The sequence below is a fragment of the Strongylocentrotus purpuratus genome, unplaced genomic scaffold, assembly GCF_000002235.5.
Source record: "Strongylocentrotus purpuratus isolate Spur 01 unplaced genomic scaffold, Spur_5.0 spur5_scaffold_4, whole genome shotgun sequence".
In the NCBI taxonomy this organism is placed as follows: Eukaryota; Metazoa; Echinodermata; class Echinoidea; order Camarodonta; family Strongylocentrotidae; genus Strongylocentrotus; species Strongylocentrotus purpuratus.
In genome coordinates this window covers 4145832-4165962 of record NW_022145610.1, presented here as the reverse complement: position 1 = coordinate 4165962, position 20131 = coordinate 4145832, and the positions used below count along the sequence as shown (strand labels likewise).

Genomic DNA, 20131 nt, shown 5'->3' with positions numbered 1-20131 from the left:
ATAGCGCTAAACAATGCACAAACCTCAAAATCACTGAAACCATAGTTGAAGATGGTGGCGATGACTTGTGTCTGTTCGAGCCTGACAACCGAGTAGGGAAGGTGGAGCTGGATGAAGAAATCCTGGAACACACTCACTGTGGTTTCATCTTCAACACACATTCCTTGAGTAGGTGAAAGACTGACAGCTGTCAAATGCCAATCCGTGATACTACTTGGAATGGAGACCGGGTATAAGTACGGACTACCATCTTCACTGGAAATGAGAATTAAAACAGATAAATGAGAAAAAAGCCATTGGCTTCACTGAGAGCAATGAAGTTCCAGGTTGCATGCTCAATACCTGAAAGGAGACATTGGGGAAGACACATGAGCATCTGGGCCTTGTTTCATACAACTTCTTATCAATAACAAATTCTAATTTCTATGACAAATCTGCCCTCAGCCAATCAAATGCCACTATTTCAGTAGCTTATAACAGTTATTGTAACTTGTTATTGATAACAAATTTTATGAAACAGGGCCCTGGCCTCATGCACCCAGGCAGATGCTGAAGAACGTAAGGCTTGGAGAAGGGCCAACAAAATATGGACAGTGAACATCCAACCCCACAGTGTGGGAAAAACAAATGCTTAAAGAGAAGGTTCATTGATTTAAAAAACTAACTTTAATGTCATTATCGCAAAGGTGACACTCTGATTGGCCAAGGTTATCAAAAGCCAATGCTTCGAAACATTCGAAGTAATGATTATTAATTAACAATTACAAAACGCTTAGATACAGCCCCGACATAGCACCTGAAAAGCTCTCCGGTCGCTGCTGAGATATGACGTCACATGTTGAACATGATGTGCACAAGCAGATGATGTCCCATGACATCTCACACAATTTCAGTGCCTGTTTGTCATCTTTTCTTCAGTTATTTCTCTTACTTCAATACCCTCAGGCGAAATGTGTTAATCTGTTGCCTCACTCTAAACCCCGTGCATGGTATTATTTTGATGAAAACTGCAAGGATAAAAAAATATTAGGAATCTGTCGCTTGTAAACAAAATAAGACGCCATTGTATTTTCAGCTGCATACACCGCGACATGTTCGGCGTTTCAAGAGGGAACAAATGACGCCAATGCTATCATTCCGGAGGTTTTTTAATTTGAAAGTGTGGTTTCTTTGATTGTTCATTAACCCCTATCCTGTGTATTTACAAACAAAATAATTTAGTTATCAGAATGGGGGTCATATCCCTTTTTGAATGGTGTAAAATTCCATCACATTTATATACACTAAACCCATTATAATTTGAGAAATAAAAGCATTGCAATTATGTTCATTCTTTATGGGATGTCGTCTGCTTGGGCAGGGTTGGTTCATATTGTGACGGCATTAAAACATCGTTATTTTTCCGGCGAATCCCTCGCATATCCCAAATGCTATAGAGGTTGTTTTATTTGTATTTTTATAAATCACCCGATATGTAATTGACCTAAAATTTGCATGATGGCCATCTGTTAGCTTACCAGTTTCTAGTAATACAATATTTGCCATATTTGTGATTTTCTAGGAATCCGCACTTTAATTATGATCATGAATCCATGTAGAGCAGTTTAGTGTCCCCTTTAAGTGACGTTCAATTTTTATCTTTTGATCCAGAATGCTCTAAATTACTATAAAGACAACCCAAATGAGACAAGAAAAGTGGTCTTTTTAGGCAGGTGGTCTTTGCAGGTTTCTTTTAATAGTACATGTCCTTTGGCAAGAAATTAATCTACATTTGCCACTCAGGTGTTAAATGGGTACCCAGTAGGATGCGAAAGCTAATGTGCTTTAAGATTAGCAAGTGTGCGCTTGTAAAAATGACGCCTGCCAGTGGCTGGAATGCTCCCAAGGGAGTGGAGAATGTGCGGGTAAGCCTGAATCCGATGACCGGGGTAATAATATATATATAGATGCTGCTTGTAAGTGTCGGCTTGCATGATGATGTAGATATACAGTAGGCTTGCAGGTGCACCATGTGAGAGAGAGAGAGAGAGGATTGAGGAGTTCTGAAAAGGACTTGCGGTAATCTTTCTTGAGGATGTGTATACCTGAAAAGGACTGTTTGTGTAGTCTTGAAAAAGGCTGTTGGTTATCTTTCTTAGCTTAAAGGTTCTAAGGAGAACTATAGCGCTTGGAAGGGATGAGTGGCAGGAGTGGCTCGACGTTTTGAACAGGTTGATTATTCCTCGTCAGGAGTGGAGAATAGCTGGCGTGCGTGAGCTTAAGTTACCGGGGTGCGGACGCGGGGGAAAAATACATGACCGTGTGGGCTTGAGTCATCGGGGAGCGGACATGGATGGTCTGCTCGTCCGTCTGCCTGTCCGTCTGGGCTGGAGTCACTGGGTTGCAGACTTGGGGGAGTTTCAAATCCATGAGTGGGGTGTGCTGTCGGCGAGACGCTGTGTGTGTCCCCCCCCCCCCCCCGACGTAGGCGGCGTTGTAGTCTGCTGTCATCTGCTGTGCATTGTAGCTGTGAGGCTGGCGGCTGCTTTGATGGTGTTTGGCACACCCCACTCATGGATTCAAAACTCCCCCAAGTCTGCAACCCAGTGACTCCAGCCCAGACGGACAGGCAGACGGACGAGCAGACCATCCATGTCCACTCCCCGATGACTCAAGCCCACACGGTCATGTATTATTCCCTGACGTCCGCACCCCGATGACTTAAGCTCACGCACGCAGGCTATTCTCCACTCCTGACGACGGATAGTCAACCTGTTCGAAACGTCGAGCCACTCCCGCCACTCATCCTCTCCGTCTTTTCCGTCGCATTATTAGAACAGCAACTTAGTCTAACTCCCGCCGCTGCATGCACACGATTTTTAGTGTCAGTGCAGTGGTGAAAATTTCGGGTACCCGGTCCCCGCCAGAAATTTTCGAGTCAAACCCGGGTTCGGCAAAACCCGTGATGACTCAAGCCTAATTTATACAAAGGCCTAGATCATAAAGGCAAGCGTCAAGACTGGCCCTATTTCATTCCTCTCTGGTACCAGCTGCACACATCCACAAGGTGGCCAGGCTTGGTGTTTGGGGAACGGGCTACGGGTTCTACTTCATAATAATTCAAATTTTTGCATCATGTGAACATGACAATGGGCCAGTTTTTTGTACTATATAGTTTCAGAAGGGGAGGGGGAGGGGGATGAATAGGTCAAACTTACGGCATGGAAACAACGTCAAAAAACCACGTCTCTCTGAAGTCATCTCGCACCTTCACAGCAGCATTCTGCTCTCCACCATCCCCACCTGATCGGGAAGTTGCAGTCACGACTGGATTCATACTATTTATACAGCAATCTCGATATACCTGGAAATGTGAAATCCAAACAGATACACATGTGTATCAGATAATAAGTCAAAGAGCAAAACCCCCCAAAAATGTGTAAAAGGGGTTTCACTATAGATTTGTCATTATCAGGCACGTAACGTGTATACCGCGTTTAGGGTATAAACAAATATGAAAAATCTGGAAAAAGGGCATAAAATTCAATAGAAGAAGATATGTGAAAAGGGCAGGAAATCTGATAGCACTGGTCGAAGCAGAGGGTCCTACAGGATTTTAAAATCCTATGGAAATACACAATAAAAATAAAAATAAAAAATTGAGGATAAGGGCAATGAAAAGAGGAATGAAATCCCATCACGATTCCCGGGGGAAATTCAAGCACAAATATGTTTAGAACGCTGTGCAACCATGGACCTCGTAGTAGGTCCACGGTGCGACAGTGTTCCAGATTTTTGGAATAGGGTATAAAATACAATGCAAGATATAAAATCCCTGTTTAACAGTGTACAAATCAGAGATATTAGACGGGTTTCCGTGTATTGGGTTTCTAAACTATATTCTAGACTTTGATCCTCGTTTAGGGTGTTTTTCAGAAGGTGATTTTTGCAGATGATGTACTTATGTGAAATACCTGTGTTGGTTCCAGTGTTAGTTCACACTAATTTATAATACCTGTGTTGGTCCCAGGGTTAATTCACACTAATTTGGAATACCTGTGTTGGTTCCGGTGTTAGTTCACACTAATTTAGAATACCTGTGTTGGTCCCAGGGTTAATTCACACTAATTTGGAATACCTGTGTTGGTTCCGGTGTTAGTTCACACTAATTTAGAATACCTGTGTTGGTTCCGGTGTTAGTTCACACTAATTTGGAATACCTGTGTTGGTTCCGGTGTTAGTTCACACTAATTTGGAATACCTGTGTTGGTTCCGGTGTTAGTTCACACTAATTTAGAATACCTGTGTTGGTTCCGGTGTTAGTTCACACTAATTTGGAATACCTGTGTTGGTCCCAGGGTTAATTCACACTAATTTGGAATACCAGTGTTGGTTTCAGTGTTAGTTCACACTAATTTGGAATACCTGTGTTGGTTCCGGTGTTAGTTCACACTAATTTAGAATACCTGTGTTGGTTCCTGTTTTAGTTCACACTAATTTAGAATACCTGTGTTGGTTCCGGTGTTAGTTCACACTAACTTGGAATACCTGTGTTGGTTTCAGTGCTAGTTCACACTAATTTGGAATACCTGTGTTGGTTCCGGTGTTAGTTCACACTAATTTGGAATACCTGTGTTGGTTCCAGTGTTAGTTCACACTAATTTAGAATACCTGTGTTGGTTCCTGTTTTAGTTCACACTAATTTGGAATACCAGTGTTGGTTCCTGTGTTAGTTCACACTAATTTGGAATACCCGTGTTGGTGTTAGTTCACACTAATTTAGAATACCCCTGTTGGTTCCAGTGTTAGTTCACACTAATTTAGAATGCCTGTGTTGGTTCCTGTTTTAGTTCACACTAATTTGGAATACCAGTGTTGGTTCCAGTGTTAGTTCACACTAATTTAAAATACCTGTGTTGGTTCCAGTGTTAGTTCACACTAATTTGGAATACCTGTGTTGGTTCCAGTGTTAGCTCACACTAATTTGGAATACCTGTGTTCGTTCCAGTGTTAGCTCACACTAATTTAGAATACCTGTGTTGGTTCCAGTGTTAGTTCACACCAATCTGGAATACCTGTGTTGGTTCCAGTGTTAGTTCACATTAATTTGGAATACCTGTGTTCGTTCCAGTGTTAGCTCACACTAATTTGGAATACCTGTGTTGGTTTCAGTGTTAGTTCGCACTAATTTGGAATACCTGTGTTGGTTCCGGTGTTAGTTCACACTAATTTAGAATACCTGTGTTGGTTCCAGTGTTAGTTCACACTTATTTGGAATACCATATTTGCCAGCGTAAAGGCCGCAGTATTTTTGGAAGAGAATATATCAAAAAGTCGGAGTGCGGCCTTTACGCCGAAAGAGTAAAAATCGCAAGTCAAAACAGCAAGACCATTATTTGTAGGCAACTTCATACAACAAAATATATTAACAAAATTGACTTGAAAACACATCGGACAAGATCTAGTCTGAACCACGTCAGCAGCAAATTTGAAGAAATTGTCTTTTCAGTAAGATAATTCTAAATTATAATTGAGACTATCTGATTTATTAAAGCGACAAACTAACCTCGGTAGATCTCTAATAACAATACAAAAGCTTGTTTATTTTCTCCATTTGACGGTACGGTAGGGGTAAGACTGGATAACATTATAACAAAGACACATCCTTCCACCCTGCGATATGCCATGGCCACAGCTTGGTTATGGCAGGATTATATTAGTGCCGACTCACTGCATGCAAGCTAAAGATGGCCATTCAGGTTTCTGTATGCATGCGAAGCTCCCTCTAGTGTCCCATGAATTTGGTAATCTGCCTAAAAATCTATGAAGATTTGCTAAATTATGATCATTTTTTAGGTAAACTTCCTGTAAATTTATAAAATGATTGATAATTTTGGTATTAGTTTGTAGGAAAAATAGAGTTCTACAGGAATTTTTTTTTTTTTTCCTTTTTTTTTTTTTTTCTCTACGAAATGTCAAAGTTGGGGGTGCAGCCTATGCAGCGGTGCGGCCTTATCGCCGGCAAATACGGTACCTGTGTTGATCCCAGTCTTAATTTACACTAATTTAGAATACCTGTGTTTGGTCCGGTTCTAGGTTACACTCGGCTTCCAAAACGCGAGCACGGCGGGGACATAGCCAACCGCCTTCTGTAAGCACCCTTCGCAACCTTGGTTTATCAGCTAAACAGTCTGCTAGATAAGTCGGATCATACAGACACAGTTGATCTGTTGGCCAATTCATAGAAAAATAAACGGGTAATTTTTATTTATTTAATAGATTAAAAAAAGATTTATGAAGAAGAAAATAATTAACAAACAGCACATGTACATGTAGGTGGTTCACAATACACTTTAACCCATTCTAGGCCACGATGTCATGTGAAAAATATCATACATGAATTTGCATGTGTATGGAATTAACCTTGTGGTTTTTTGTGGGTCTCATTCTCAACCATTTATCATTTTACATTGTATTGTTCATAGTGGGTTTTTACACCAATTGAACATTTTCAGCCAAAATATTTGTTCTGAAATGCATAAAAACAATGGCGGGCCCCCAAATATACAATTTGAGCACTCCATAGGCACATTTTATAAAATAATCAATGGTATTGTTTTCAGCATCAAATTTTTCTTAGGAATCCACATTAAAATAAAGATGAACACCATTTCTCTGTTGAAGGCATGTTGGGGCTAACTCTGTACGTACCATGCAAATATCCTCCCTGTGCCACATTGTATTTATCATGTGACAGCTTTCTCATTCACTTTGCTGGAATGACCTACGCCAGACCAATACACTGGACTGTTTCAGAATTACAGTCTGTTTGGTTTCACACTCATCACACTTTTTACCCTAATGAGACCTGTGATGCCATAGAAACATTGAGGCTATGACAGCACGGGTCATTCTCAAGCAAAAATCTAACTCTATGTTGTGCCGGCCTTAGGCCTAAAAAAAAAAGATGCTGTATTACCTTTTGCGACCTACCCAAACATTATGAAATCTATGGTCTGCTTTTTAAAAAAGTTTTTTTTTTTACCGTCTTTTACACAAATAATGTATTAAAGCATTCAAAACTGAGACATACATCAGCCAAAAGAGGGAGAAAAAAAGCATTAAAAAAAAAGATTTTTGACCGGCCGACCCATGTTTTGGCACCTATAAGGGCAATACAACATCTTTTTTTTAGGCCTTACAGTCAAGTCATGTTTTTTTTTAGTTTCCCTCACAAAATTATTGTTTTCATATTTTCTTTATTCAAGTCTGTAACTAAAAAGTTTGGACCAAACTTTCATGCCACCTGTGTGTGTATATTTCTATAGACACATTTCTGTGTGCAATGCATACAACTTTCGGGAAAACAAAGTCTATTCTTATCCATTCAATGATTCTAAATCCTCAGTATACGCTGCTTCTTATGTAAATGAACATCTATTACATAATCAATCTTTCCTAATGGCTTCCACACAGTTTCTTTTACAATGCAATCACTTGACTGAACTTAATTTTATCTTTAAAAAAATATATCCCTTACCCCTGTCAATCGATCTCTTCCTTCTTGTATCTTCATCCATGCATTCAACATCTGTAATCATTGATACAAAATATAAAACAGGTATAAAAATTGCAGTATGATAACAATTTTAAAGAGGAATATCAAGCATGCCTGTATCAATAATATTATACCTTTTGAAGGCGATAATAATAATAATAATAATAAAATAATATTCTGCTTTTATTTAGTGCCCAATACATCGATACAACAATATGTCAAAGCGCTTAAATTTACAGATAAATTTTTATACCCCGGTCCTCGAATTCAGGCTTACCCGCACAAAATGTGTGCACTTTCTCCTCTCCCTGGGGAGCATTCTGGCCAGTCGCTATTTTACAAGCGCACACTTACTCATCCAACCACATGAACTTTCGTATCCTACCGGGTACCCATTTAACAACTCGGTAGAGAGTAGCAAGTGCAGGCAAATATCTTGCCAAAGGATATTAGTGCTGTGTGCTGTTGTAACAGGGCTGTGCTGTTTAAAAGGCATGCAGAGAGGCAAAGAAGGCAACCAAAGTGTTCAAAATCAAAACAGACAGAGATAGCCATGCAATTAAAAAGATATCAGCACAGTTATCAAGCAGAATGCCACTTGTCCCCTTACCTTCACGAATAGGAACATCCAGACCTGCGTTGGTAAGTACAGTCATTCCACAATCCTTAAAGTGATGACAAAAATAATGAATTAACTAGATGGAATTTTGACTGCGCGCAGTCGAAAATGATGCCTCCGCCATAGAGCAATTTAAAAAATTAAAGTTTGATTGTAATCCATCTGTCGGTTTTAGTGATAATGCACTCACAAGCTATTTATAGCCATACATCATGAGCCCTGTGACCTTTGACCCCAAAATCTAATCAGTTCATTGGCTCTGTTAATTACATACATGACGAAAGTTTGGCAGGAATCCATTGATTGGTTCTTGAGATAATGCGATCACAGCTATTTTTGCATAATGAGCCCTGTGACCTTTGACCTTCAACCTTGTGACCCCAAAATCCAATCAGCTCATTGGCTCTGTAAGATATATACATGACCTGAGTTTGGTAGAAATCTATCAACCGGTTCTTGAGATAACGCGATCACAAGCTATTTTTGCATATATAATGAGCCCTGTGACCTTTGACCTTCAACCTTGTGACCCCAAAATCTAATCAGTTCATTGGCTCTGTTAGATACATACATGACCCAAGTTTGGCAGGAATCCATCGACCGGTACTTGAGATAAAGTGATCAGTAGCTATTTTTGCATACATAATGAGCCCTGTGACCTTTGACCTTCAATCTTGTGACCCCAAAATCTAATCAGTTCATTGGCTCTGTACGATACATACATGATCCAAGTTTGGAGGGAATCCATCAATTGGTTCTTGAGATAACACGATCACAAGCTATTTTTGCATATATAATGAGCCCTGTGACCTTTGACCTTCAACCTTGTGACCCCAAAATCTAATCAGTTCATTGGCTCTGTTAGATACATACATGACCCAAGTTTGGCAGGAATCTATCGACCGGTACTTGAGATAATGTGATCACGAGCTATTTTTGCATACATAATGAGCCCTGTGACCTTTGACCTTCAACCTTGTGACCCCAAAATCTAATCAGTTCATTGGCTCTGTAAGATACATACATGACCAAAGTTTGGAGGGAATCCATCAATTGGTTCTTGAGATAACGCGATCACGAGAACGGGACGTACGTACAGACGGACGGACGGACGTACGTACGGATGGACGGACGGACAACCAGAAAACATAATGCCTCCGGCTACTTTGTAGCGGAGGCATAAAAACATTTCACAATATTTGTATAGTTTTTTTATTGACAAATATAAACATTCAAGTAAATAGATGTCAAATAGTGTTCACACCTCCTCCACTACATATATATATATATATCCCTCCCCCTCTCTCTCTCTCTCTCTCTCTCTCTATCTCTATCTCTATCTTCCTATTCTCTCTAAATAATTGTACATGTATCTCTAGTGATCTACATGTACTTTCAATGCCCTTTTATCCCACAGCACAGTGTCTTCCTTCAGTGACATTTTTTGCATTATTTTTTTATCCAGAAATCTAGGAATTACAAAATTATATTTGAAAAGAAAGAGCAGAATCACATATAATTTTGAGTCTATCGTTACTGCTGTACGATTGTGTCATTCCTGAATAAAAGCAAATTTAATTGAAACTAATTGAAACATCTTTTTGGGGGGAGGTTAAACTCTCTTTCTTTCACATTGGTTTATTTACTAAATATATATATATTTTTCAAACTTTGAAGGAGTGGGGAAAAAAGATTGTTTTCAATTTGTTGAGGAAAAGCTTTGAACAGCTATGGGTTATAGTCATCTAATGAACTGCTATAGATCATAGTCATCTACTTGGCCTATCTCTTCTTGGTTCCATTTCTTCTGCCCTATAGCTAAAGTGTGTGCTTGTTGTATCTCAGGCTTGTCTTACTCTATAATTTCATTGCAATCAAAGGTTGAATTGAGAATGTTTCAACAGTCTGTATTTATACACAATCATAATAACAACGAAACAATCCTCATCCAATTTTTTTTCCAGAATTTTGCTTGATATTTTCCACTTTCATGTCCCTGTGAATATTGACATATATTGATCACCAAATCTACTCCTTAGTTGTTATGAGCATCAACACAAGCACAGGTCAACCCTGTAGGCGTACTTATAAGCTGAGCTTGGTCAATTTCAACACTGTATAACCATCAATTTTCACATGCATGAAACTTTTGCGAATTTCGCGAGGAGTCCAGACCCACGGAATCGTAATGGCACAAACATTTTTTTAATTATAGTCGCCTAGTAGTCGTTCAGGTGCATGTCTAGTATATATTATATATAGCTCTAGCGCTCAGTCACTGATGACTGCAAATGAATATCCAACTTTAGTGAAACTGTGTTTACAAAAAAATAAATCAAAATCTGCAGGTAAATTCAATACCAGGTACATCCCTTATAAAAGCTGCTTATCACCGACTTACATTGTACTAGAGCACTTCATAATTTTCCTATCTTGAAATGGATTTTGCTCAATCCTACACCAAACCAACTAAATAACAGGGTTAGACTTCAACTTCAAGACCTGAGTTTTATGGTCCTTAATTGGTACCTTAATTCTGTGGAAAGAGCAAAAGGCAAGTGGGCAATTTGAACACGGATGCATGTTGCCTCCTTCATCACTGCTTTCTTTCGCACAATATATCTTACCTTGAAAATTTGAGCAGTGTTTTGTCCCCCTCCTGGTCCACATCCTGTGTCATAGCTCCTCATCCGTTCATACATCTGTCAATAGAAGATTTATTTTTCATACAGTGTGTCCCAGAAAAAACGAAACCAAGAATTATCGTTGTTTTATAATAACTTAATGACAACTATAATTGATGAATGACACATATTTGGAAAGCTTAGATCCTCCTCTTTCATTTAATGCAACTCATATAATGCATATTTCACGCATGAGTGATAACGATGAAATTGAAGAGAGGAAACCAAAAAGTCAGTTTGCGGACGGTATCTGTCTGAATTTCAAAGAGAAAATCATGTTTCTAGAAAGTTGAGTATCTGCCCTTTCATATGACACCTCAATCACGAAAAATGAGCTAGGAATAACAAAGTTCTGTATGATTAAAGTAGTGCTTGTATTTCCATAATTTTATCAAATGAGTTCGTTTTTACTGGCTGCCTGCCTTAGCAACAAACGGAATTAACAAAAGACTTAACTCTGTTTCGTTGACAATCGGCCGTAGATGAAAGACTTCATGCATGGCTGATTGTCAACGAAACGGAGTTAAGTCTTTTGTCAATTCTGCTTGTTGCTTCGGCAGGCAGCCAGTGAAAACGAATTTGTTTGATAAAATTATGGAAATGCAAGCACTACTTTAAACAAACAAAACTTTGTCATTCCTTACTCATTTTTCTTGATTGAGGTGTCATATGAAGGGGCAGATACTCAACTTTCTAGAAATTTGATTTTCTCTCTAAAATTCAGATACCGTCCGCCAAATGACTTTTTGGTTTCCTCTCTTAAAATTAATGCGTGAAAAAATGCATTATATGAGTTGCATCAAATGAAAGAGGAGGATCTAAGCTTTCCAAATATGTGTCATTCATCAATAATATTTGTGATTAAGTTATGATAAAACAACAATAATTCTCGGTTTCGCTTTTTCTGGGACGCACTGTATAAACTGTACAAGTATTTGGCATGCAAAGCTGAAAATTATTATTGTGTATAAATGGCACCTGTACTTTAAGCATTCCATACTGTATATATATATGGTAACATTAGCTGGCATACATTCAACAGAGCTCTAGAAGATTTGTAATGTATATATTCCAAAGATAGATTGTTTGCCATACTTGACTTACAAGTAGTGCTGTAAGTCAGACGCTATGTTCGTGTTCAGTTCGGATCGGCAGAGTTCGGCAATTTTTCACCCGAACTTGGTTCGGTTCGGGGTTCGGTAATATAATAGCAAGCAGCGTTATAGCCTCGGCGGTCGGCAATGGGCGGACCGCCCGCCCTGCCGGGCCCGACCAGCACGGAGGACTTCTGCACACTGCTTCCGACCAGCACGAATTTCACATTAAAAAACTGCTCTAAACGTAATTATTTGTGAAGAAGAATACTACTTACATTCGTATTTCCATCTTGAATCGTGTTTTATTTTCAATTTTAAAAGAATCATATTTTCAATTTGTCGATTAATGATATTTTTTAAAGATTTTCCGAGACAGTTTTTGTCTAATGTTAGAGTCATGAAAGCTGCCAACTTGAATAGGCTCGTCAATAACTGTTTTTTATAAGTTTTTATTTTCAATTGGAAAAATATAAAATCACTATTTTTCCTGAATCAATAAATACCATACTATAATATATATTTATTTCATTAGATCTATTTATATTGTAAAATTTGTCCGATATGGTTACAATTACTAGAAATTTAATTCGTCATGGGGACGAATTAGGTGGTCTGTGTTCAATACCCAATAGATATTCAACAGATTTGAATATTTACTATATAGAAAAAGGGAGAAGTGATATAGACATGTAAACAATGATGATCATGATGATGATCATGATGATGATGATCGTGATAGTAATGGTGATGATGATAATGATCATGATCATGATCATGATGATGCTGATGATCATCAACAGACCATGATGACATCTGATTGAAAAAAATGAGGGACATTTAGATAGCATATAGTCTCAGCTACAACATACTCCAAAATCATCAAAAAACAAGCGGAAATAACGGCGATATTAATCGCAAAAGACAGGAATGTAGAATCCAGATTTGAGAAAAAGTCATCTCCCATAAGGATAACACGCAAAAAAGTAATGGATCAAGTGATAATAGGGTAATAATAAAGTAAATATGGTTGTTTATTACATTATTTGCAATTCTACGTGTTTAAATATTCAAAGGAGATGGTACAGTGAAAGGTCAACAACAAAAAAGTGAAGAAAAAAAAATTGTTGGAGACGCCCGGACTCGAACCAGGGACCTCGAGGTCGGAAGTCAAGTGCGTTACCGATATACCAATACATTTCCCATAGAGATTACACGTAAACGAAAAATAAAATTCTCAAATCCCACTTTGTAAATGAAATATGAGCATGATCCCGGCATCTGATTGAAAAATAAAGGGCACACTTGTGATAGCTTATTGTCTCAGCTACAACATACTCAAAGCTCAGCGAAAAAAAAGCTAAAACGACGGAGATATTGCTCGCGAAAGACAGGATGTAGATCCAGTTTTGAGAAAAAGTCATGTCCCATAGAGAATACACCCACAATGTGAAAAATTGACATGCCACCTTTAATCGCAAAAATGAAATATTGTGGTGACTGCATTTGTAGAGAATTGTCTAAGCTAGATCATATCAAAATTTGGAAGAAAATCGATCAATATTTACAGATATACAGTCAATTTTCCAGAAATATGCTGACGTCATAATATGCAAATTGAAATTTTGAGTTGGGAGGCCATTATGATGATGTCATGAGTTAATTGAGGGTCAAATGAGACATGAAATTATATCTCCAATTCATACTCTATCAAAATATGGAGAACAAAATTGGGTTCACCTTTCATCCTAAAGCGCTACAAGGGATTTTGTATAGGCATGTTTTTGCCCATGTATGCTATGTATTACAAGAGCTTGCACGCACGGAAATTATCTTAAACGGACGGTCATTCCGTTATTAACCCGTTCCTTCCGGGAACCTGGTATACCAGGCTCCCGTGGAGCCCACTCACAGACGGGAACCTGGTATACCAGGTTCCCATAATAGGCAGGTAGACGACGTCTTTACAAGCCTAAAATTGCCTTTCCCTGCCATTAATTCACTAAACTAGTGGATGTGAGGGTTTATCCAAAGTATATGCTATCATTATCCATTACTCCTGTTTTGTTTACTTTAATATTACTCATTATATTTGTACTTTTTCATTAGCATGTCAAGTTTTCTCTCACATGAAATTCGTACAGCAGCGTATTGGAGCTCCGCGATGTCTGTCCCACAGATATTGACTTTCGCTGAGACCTTCCATGCACAGAATACCAATACTGCTGGTATTTCAATTGGGAGCAGCGCAAAGCCAAAGCCTATAACGGCACGCGGCACTCGCGGAACAATGCACTTCACTACACATGAAAGGAAAATCCAAAGGTCAGCTCTCTATTGTCAACAACAACAAGCAGTATTATAAGTCTAAAGCAAGATCGCGAGGTTGTACTCGATTTAGTCTCCGAAAACGAGTTTTGATCAGGTGTATGCTGGATTTATCATTATGACATTTTGTATCACCGACCCCCCCCCCCTCAAAGCTCAGATTTATTATTTAGTTTGTCTCTCTTTTTGTTTGTTTATATTTCCTGGCTAAAGTGTGATGTCTGACGTATAGTAACGTCAATATAGCATAATAAACATTTTTGTATAGCAGTTTGATGTAACATAGATTTACATTCAAAAGCTTTACTTTTATAAGTATTGGACAGTAATATTCTTCTCATTTCGACTTTATCAGCCGCTCACTCTCTATAGCGTTCCCTATACTAAGGTATATGTGAGAGGAGATATAAAATATTTGAGAAAGAGGGGGAGATAGAAAGTTATCTCCGATCCCCCCCCCCCAACTCTGATTGTTTTTCTTTTGTGTACGTTTCTTTTTTTTGTTTGATTATTTCTTTTCGCTAAAGTATATTGTCTGACGTATAACATCAGGGATATGTTATAATAATTAATCTAAAGGAAAGGATGATGCCGGCATGCAAGTAAATGGCGGAATAGTAGACAACATCATGAAAGATGAAGATGGAAAACAACGTAGAAAGAGAGATAGAGAGAGAGAGAGAGAGAGAGAGAGAGAGACAGCGAGAGGGAGAGAGAGAGAGAGAGACAGCGAGAGGGAGAGAGAGAGAGAGAGAGGAGGGTGGACGGGGGCAGAATAGATAGAAAGTTTGACGTAGTCTGTTCTGTATTTATTATTATGATATTTTTCTCACCGACTACCCCCCCCCCCCCCCCCACAAACCTCAGATTTTTTCTTTAGTGTTTCTCTTTTTTTGTTTGTTTATATCTTTTGGCTAGAGCACAATGTCCGACAGATAATAGTACCGTCAATATAGCATAATAACAATTTGTTTATATCAGTTTGATGCAACAGAGATTTACATTCAAAGTTTTTATTTTGTATAAATATTGTACAGTAATATTCTTCTCATTTTGACATTATCAGCCGCTCGTTTTCTTTTTTGCTCCCTATAATAAATATAAGGTATAATAATGTACATCATCAGGGATAATTTTATGTTATAATAATTAATCTCAAAGAAGGAATGGTGCCGGCATACAAGCAAATGGCGGAACAACATTGGCAGATAGACAGAGAGACAGACGGAGAGAGAGGGAGAAAGTGGAGAGTTTGAGAGAGAGAGAGATAGATAGAGAGAGGAAAGAGAGAGAGAGAGAGAGAGACACACATAAAGAGAGTGAAAAAGAGAAAAAAAGAGATAGAAACAATCATTTCTCATCATGATCTTTTTGTCTGTTACATTTTAGCATATCATATATTCTTGTTCATTCCTTTATCTTGTATGATTGATATTATCTTTGAATGATTGCAAAAACAACAAGACCCCACTCCCCAAAAAACACACACAAAAAAAAACATGGTTATACATGTAGGATCATCAGTGCTGTAAGCCAGGTCATTGCCATTCAATTATACCCTTACCTTACTTCCGCTCTTCTATTGTTGGGGTTTATAACCATGACAACAACCTTTACATCCGTCAACGTTCTTTGTTCCTCTTACGTAACTAAGTTGTGGGATCATGGGCCAAAGACAAAGATATAGCTCTTTTCACATATTCTATATAGGTCCCAAATACTTGCAGACATTTCTGTGTCATTTGTATTTGTACGTACTTTGTCAATTCATACTTACAAACTATAATTGTCAAAATTTGCCAATATATTCATACATATTGATATTATATAGCGCCTTTACATAAAACATGATCAAAGCGCTTTACATTAGTAAATAAAACAGAATAATTTTTTTGCTCTCTAGGCAATACTTCAGAACTATTTCGTTTCCCCTATATCATCTTCCGCTCTAGAATCCTATCTTGTTTATATTTATTTATTGTGTATGTGTCCTTGTCTCCCTCTCCATTATTCTTCTGTTTTTGAAAGAGAAAGTTTCATTCTTTCTCTTCTTTCTCTTATAATGTTATCCACCTACTTCTAGATGACCCTTTTGTGGTAAAGTATAATGTCCGATGTATATTATTTCCGTCGATATAATGAACGTTTCATTTTATTTTGATGCAACAGAGATTTATATTCAAAATCAAAACTTTTACTTTCTATAATTTGTGTACAGTGATATTCATTTTGACATTATCAGCCGCTCGCTCTCTATTTTTTTCCCTAGTATTTAAGATGTATGTTTTCATCATCATGGATATGTTATCATAATTTATCTCAAAGAAGGAATGATGCCGGCATACAAGCAAATGGCGGAACAACATTGACAGATAGAGAGAGAGAGATAGAACGTTGGACGTAGTCTGTACTGTATTTATTATTATACTAGTTGTCTATCTGATCAACCCCCCCCCCCCCATTCAGAATGTTTCTTTAGTTCTTTAAAACAAAATTAAAAAAATTAAACACCATTCGCTAAAGTATAATGTCCGACCAAGGAGTTATTTCCTTCGTCCGACGTATATTAGTTCTGTCAAAAAAGATTGTGTCATATTATTTTTTGCATAAGAGATGTTTTTATATCCAAACTCTTACTTTTAACAATTCTTATTTATATGTCGAAACGTGCTTTCGGAAATCGCGGAACAGAAAACAGTATGAGAGAGATAAAGTATAATGAACGGTTTTTATAGAGTGAGAGAGAGAGAGAGAGAGAAAGTTGGGCGCATCGTTATATAGTCTGTACTGTATTTGTTAGTATGCTATTTTGGCTCTCCTTTCACCTCCCCCCTTTTTTTTTAATCTCGTTTGTGGGGTGGCTATCAGGCTAAATAATTTCGGAAGGAACGGGTTAATGGTCAGAAACAGGTGAACAAGATATAAAAATGCTTGAAAAAATGTGCCAAATATGATGACAGAGAAAAATTGGCGATTTTATGTTGGAAAATACCAGTACGCGCGAAAATGCGTGCGCATGCGCGTGTGCGCGTTTTTTTTGCAAAATGCTTAAAATGGCCTGAAACGTACAGTATGCAAAATTAATTTGATATGATTTTGAGCATTTTGAAATTTTGCGCGCCCGCTAACGCGCGGACGTACGCATGCGCGCGCGTTTTTTGACCTGAAATTGACCGGACGGATATTGACCTTAATCGTGATAAATATGAATAAGAAATGCTTTTCCGTTATGAAAATATGATCATGAGTAAAAAGTACCAAAAAAAACACAAAATGGCGCCTGGATGACGTCATGAAGATTTGATGACCTTGAAAATGTTACTGTCACGTCTTATGACAATGACCTATAACTGCGCCAAAATTGAACGAAATTGACTTAACCGATCTTGAGTTATCCTGTAAACAAAAAAGAGGGTACAATAAATAAAAATAAAGAAATAATAATAATAAGAAAGAAAATTTGAACAAAAACAATAGGTGATCTGTCGAAACAACAGACCACCTAAAAATATAAATTTTTTGTTGAATGGGTTTGAGCTGAGCCTGTTTTGATCACGCACATGGTCTTGTTTATGGCTTGCAATCGCGACGTAGCGTGGTCAGGATTTGGGATTTAAATGGTGCCAGTGAAGTTGCGCCCACCACTGGATAGGCATGAATCACAAAGGCGGAAAATGGGAAAAAAGTAAATAGAAAATGAGCAATCATGACATGAAAATTAGGTACAAAATGACAGTTTATTAGCTTGCAAAAACGTTTACATTTTTCTGCCGAACATCCAAACCAGGCCTTTGCGTTCGGTTTGGTTCGGTTCGGTTCGGAAGTGCCATGTTCGGCGAACTTCCGTTCGGTTTGGCGGTTCGGCTACAGCACTACTTACAAGTACATTTAAAACGATCAAACCTTTTGTTCAAAGCCAGAAAGGCATTAGCTCCCAGCATTGGAGTTAATGCCCCTGTAACTCCAAGAGATATTCATGTATCATTCATGATAATAAATCCTGAAGGCGTGGCGGTTCATTGGTGTGAATGGCGCAACTTCAGTTTTGGGAACATTGTCAATTAAAAATAATGCGCCATTGATGTGCCGCATTAAATGCAAAGAAATATATTTGTGCGTAGCTTTATAGAGGCAGGGCAATATCTGCCACTGAGAATCATACATGGCTAAAGGACAGGTACATGTGATTGTTCTTGTCATTCATTGAAATTATATGAAAGCTCAAAAAAAATTAAAATTAGAGCAGAGGCTCAAAAAGAGCACAAGGAATTACAGTTGTAGATCTTCATTGCATGAGTCCTCAGATACAGAAAATGAATCTTGAAAACAAGTTTTATCAGCAGTTATCATTTTTGTTGTCTTGTTTTTCTTGATGCTTTTTATTTGAGAAGTTAATTTCAGGAGTACACACACAGGTCTCCAGAATGGCAGATTTTACCTTATCAGATCGTGCAACAGCTGGGGCTGTGCCTCTGGACACTCCCCCTGGTGCACAGGTTGTCATCCCCTATAAATCACAAGTTACTTCATCCCAGAAATATTAGCAAGAACCCTGAAAACCAACATCAAAGTGTTGATGTATTGTTCCAACTTCTCACAAACTCTATTGCTCACATATATGGAAGACATGCATAGAACTTACCGTAGTGGATAAGTGCACTTTCTGTGTGTAAAAATTAGTTTTTTTCAAACTCTTGTCCACCTGCGTTACTGATTTGAACTGATTTATGCTCTAATCTGGTTAATCTAAATACCGGTAGCTTCAGTCTGGCTAGTTTGAGCCTGGTTTGGTTTCTCGGCTTCATGTACTGCACTGGTCTCTGACATGTATGTCTTCATACATTCAAGCTATAAATCAGTTTGGGAAAGGATATTAATCTAGACTGACCTTTTGTTTGCCCATGCGGTCCTTGTCTCTAAGCAGGTAGACAGCTTTATCAACAGCTAGAAGGCCAACATTGGAGTCGATAGGTGCAGTAACTTCCACCTGTATCTGCCCATTGGGTTCATAAACGTCACGTTCAGGTCCTACATTCCTTGGAAGAATGTCCAGAGAAAGCTGTAAATGTTTATTCAAAAGAAAACCAAGATGGCTTGATTTGACTTTTGTATTCATTTTTACAACCACTTATTTCATGATTAAAGTAGAGGTGTTGTTGTGTAGTGGATAAGTCTCCAGACTGTAAACCACAGGGTACCGGTTCGAATCCCTGCCACAGCAGTGATGTCCTTTGGCATGACATCAATCTACATATGCCATACTCGACCCAGGTGAGGTAATGGGTACCTGGCAGAAATTCATTCCTTAAAAGGCTAGAGAATCATAATAGTATAGCCATCATGCTATTAAGCCGGGGTCAATAGTGGAGCATCAGGAGTGTCAAGTATGCCAGACATGAGTGAAATAAGAACCCACTTTTATCATTATTATTATAATCATCATTATTTGTGTACCTGATCAATAGATCTGTTAATAAAGTTTTGGCAATGGAAACAATCATATTATCTTTTTGATACATACAATGAACTCCCAATGTACAGCACATGTACATATGATATCTGTTCCTTATATTACGTACTTGAAGCTACAGTACGTACATGTACATCGTTATGTCAACAGGTAAAATCATTTTGTATTTCTACAACTACAGTTTACACTCTTGGCTCTAGAATTATCAATCACAGTTAAACTTGAAATTTTTCATGACTTATCTAAACAAGGATATGGTTTTATTCACTTTGCATTGGTTTGTTTTGTTTTATTTTGTTTTGTTTTGTGTTAGGGCTCTCTCATTGGTAGGCCTGCAGCTTATCAAAAAAGGGGTTAGTTTGAAAAACTGAAACAGAAAGAGTTTTCTGAATACTTGCC

At 38.1% G+C, this 20131-nt stretch overlaps 1 protein-coding gene across 1 annotated transcript in view; it reads right to left on the bottom strand.

Moving 5' to 3' along the window:
- The window catches only part of c3 (complement component C3), a 91547-nt gene that overhangs the window by 48392 nt on the left and 23024 nt on the right, over positions 1-20131 (bottom strand). Inside the window, 7 exon segments of the mRNA NM_214521.1 lie at positions 24-255; positions 3198-3343; positions 6055-6206; positions 7520-7570; positions 8148-8202; positions 10784-10858; positions 19151-19321. Of these exon segments, the coding sequence (NP_999686.1) occupies positions 24-255; positions 3198-3343; positions 6055-6206; positions 7520-7570; positions 8148-8202; positions 10784-10858; positions 19151-19321 (882 nt within the window).